Genomic DNA, 3,415 nt, shown 5'->3' on the forward strand with positions numbered 1-3,415 from the left:
TATATATATACATATATATACATACATATATATTTAAAGTATTATATTTGCAGTATTAATATATATAACAGTGACATTAAAGACAATTAAAATGTTACAAATGATGTCTATTTTTTAAAATGCTGTTCTCTGGGACTTTCTATTCATCACATAATCATGAAAAAAATGTTTTATGGTTTCCACTGAACTATTTGCATCATTGATAATAATATGGAGCGCTTCTAGATCACCAAATCAGCACATTAGAATGATTTCTGAAGAATCATGTGACAATGATTACTAGAATACTGGCTGCTGAAAATTCCGCATTGCCATCAGAGGAATAAATGACATTTTACAATATATTAAAACAGAAAGCAGGTATTTAACATTCCAGTATTTCACAATATAACCCATTTTACTTTTTATATAAAATTAATCACAGACACCAAACTTTAAACGGTAGTGAACAAAAATGTAATATTTTTGATATGCTGAATGGATTTTTAATTCATTTTAAGGAAAAACTGTTAAATTAACTAATTCCAATTACCAAAAAGTTTAATTATTGCATATAGAATTTCAATAGAATTTCCCTCTATTGAAACAAAGCTACATTATTTGTGACATTTTATGTATGTTTTTTTTAATTATTCCATTTTATACATTTTATTTAAATAAATATTTAAATAAAGTTATTTTATTTATTTAATGTTTATTGTAAAAACACAACAATCAAATCATGCATTGCAGGGTTTTAAACTGTTTTTAGACATTGTACTGTATAATTATTTTCCCCTCATGAAGTGGATGAACAACATATCTTTAAAGTCCTATTTTGCACCATAATTGTGGAAAGTGCCATTCAACAGGTTAAAACATCACAGTGACATTCACTAACACTAAAAGGAAAAGGACAGATTGGTCTCACCTGGGTGTTTTCTGTCTGTTTGCTGATAGCTGTCTGTGGTGCCTCTCTCTTTCTCCTCCAGGAAATTGTTGTAGATTCTCTTTATCTCCTGGTCATAGTCGCTCCACTCGGCTACTATACGTACAGCAGCCTGCAGCTTGGGCTCTTTTGTCTGTGGATTATTGCACTAAGACCGACAAATACAAAGTGTTAATTACTGACAACAAGCAAACATGAAAATCAAACAAATTTTTTTTTGACAAATTCACAACCGTTGTGTGCAGAGAGCAACTGACTTACCAGATCTATAGTCTTGGCTTTCTTTTTAGATGCATCATCACACCAGGTCTCACACCAAAGCCACTCCTGAGGAAGTGACTTTATTGGCACCTGGTGGATCATGTTGTTGGGCAGATCCTGAGAGAGGAAAACACATCATCAATGAGGAGCCCAAATGATGAGCCCAGTGATAAAGCCTTTCTGTGAAGGAAAGAACATCCCACCTGGTCCAGGTTGGACAGGCTGTTGGGGTCCTGACTCAGACCCTGGTACTGGCCTCTCAGTCTGTCTCCAGCTGCGATCTTCCTGAACTTCTTCAAATCGACCACATATAAAGCACTGGGGGAGCACACAAAATCAAATCAAGTCACATTTATCTATACAGATCTTTATACAGATTGTTTCAAAGCAGCTTCACAGCAAAAAACATGAAAATAACATTTTTCAGTTATGAAACAAATTGAATTTCAGCTATAAAGCAGCTTTACAGTAGACAAATCATTTGATGTACTGCATAAGGCTATCTTATGTCTCTACTGTGGCATATTAAACTGAAAAAAAAAACTGGGTTGTTTGGTATGTGTCGTCATTAAAAATGAGTAGTGCTGTCAAACGATTAATCATGATTAATCACGTCCAAAATAAAAGTTTTTGTTTACATAATACATGTGTGTGTACTGTGTATATTTATTATGTACATATAAATACACACACATGCATGTATACATTTAAGAAAAATGTTACGTTTATATATTAAATATATTTATATATGATATAAATTATATGAATATAAATATATACATGCAAATACAAATAAATATTTTCAAAATATATGCTGCATGTGTGTGTATTTATTTATATATATATATATATATATATACACAAAACACACACATATATTATGTAAACAAAAACCTTTATTTTGGATGCGATTAATCACGATTAATCGTTTGACAGCACTAAAAATGAGGTAGACAAAAATGCCAGACAACAATATTAGCAAACCATTCTTACCTGATGTGATATTTACGTCCTGCCAAGTGACTGGCCCAGTAGCCAGACTTCCAGAAACGGTATCCATCCATCTCTCTTCGGCTCTCACAGAAAGGCGTGTAACCGTACGGCGCTCCCTCCAGATCAAAGTCCCGCAGCTCCTTCAGGTCTGTGCGAACTATCTGTAGGAAAACGCACAACAACAACATTTTTCAATCCTAGATTGTGGGTCTTTGTATTCACAGACAAAAGAAAGTAATTGCTGGTAATGGGATCAGGACATGATATGGTCAGATGAAAACCTGCATTGCCCAGAAGAAACTAAATCTTTAAATATTTTGATTTATTGTTGTTTATATTTAATCTTCAGCTGCATTTTTCTTTACCCAGAGGTGGCAGCAGTGTATCATCAGATGTGTAATGTGCATGATGCTCTCTCCAGTTTGCATAACAAACACCTCGGATTACAACAACTGCTGTGCAATTCCAGTGACTACAAATGGGTGATCTGTCTGTACATAGACTTTTGAAAATAAATCTCATAAGAGCAGGCTTGTGCTTAGTGCTCACTAGAGATAGGATTTCATGCCACACAACTGCACTGCTCTGTTTTTGTACCTGATCCGCATCTACAAAGAGTATCTTGTCCACAGCCAGCGGGAAGAGCACATCGAGGAACAGGATCTTATATCCCCAGATGATCCTTTGCTTTTCTGTCTGCTGGTGAAGCCAGCGTGGCCATTTATACTGTACCAACTCATACTGGAAATCATACTTCTCTGCCATATATGGGATAAACTCCTACAAAAAGATACACAGATTTTTTTATAAGAAATTCATTTATTTAGCAAGGATGCAGTAAACTAGCAGTATAATGTTACAAAAGATTTCTATTTCAAATAAATGCTGTTCTTTCAGACTTTTTATTCATCAAAGAATCATGAAAAAAGCTTCATGGTTTACACAATAATATTAAACAGAACAACTATTTGCAACACTGATAAAATTAAGAAATTTTTCTTGAGCACCAAATCAGCATATTAGTATGATTTCTGAAGGATCATGTGACACTGGAGTAATGGCTACTGAATTTAAAATAATATAAATATAAAATATATTAGTTAAAATGCATTTTTTAAATCCTATTTTAAATAGAAAATAATATATATTGTGTAATTAGGCTGCATTTATTTGTCAAATACAGTATAAACAGCAATATTGTGAAATATATATATATATATATATATATATATA

At 33.0% G+C, this 3,415-nt stretch overlaps 1 protein-coding gene across 2 annotated transcripts in view; it reads right to left on the reverse strand.

Annotated features, from left to right (window-relative positions):
• LOC107727334 (UDP-glucose:glycoprotein glucosyltransferase 1-like) overlaps positions 1–3,415 on the reverse strand; it is a 28,383-nt gene that overhangs the window by 3,289 nt on the left and 21,679 nt on the right. For both annotated transcript variants that reach the window (XM_016537179.1, XM_016537178.1), the window contains exons 35-39: positions 2,780–2,962; positions 2,183–2,343; positions 1,393–1,507; positions 1,190–1,306; positions 911–1,076 (exon numbers count right to left, since the gene is read on the reverse strand). In XM_016537179.1, coding sequence (XP_016392665.1) covers positions 911–1,076; positions 1,190–1,306; positions 1,393–1,507; positions 2,183–2,343; positions 2,780–2,962 — 742 coding nt within the window. The remainder of the gene's footprint in view (positions 1–910; positions 1,077–1,189; positions 1,307–1,392; positions 1,508–2,182; positions 2,344–2,779; positions 2,963–3,415) is intronic.

This window comes from Sinocyclocheilus rhinocerous, unplaced genomic scaffold (genome assembly GCF_001515625.1).
Source record: "Sinocyclocheilus rhinocerous isolate Xijiao unplaced genomic scaffold, SAMN03320098_v1.1 scaffold427, whole genome shotgun sequence".
NCBI classification, from domain to species: domain Eukaryota; kingdom Metazoa; phylum Chordata; class Actinopteri; order Cypriniformes; family Cyprinidae; genus Sinocyclocheilus; species Sinocyclocheilus rhinocerous.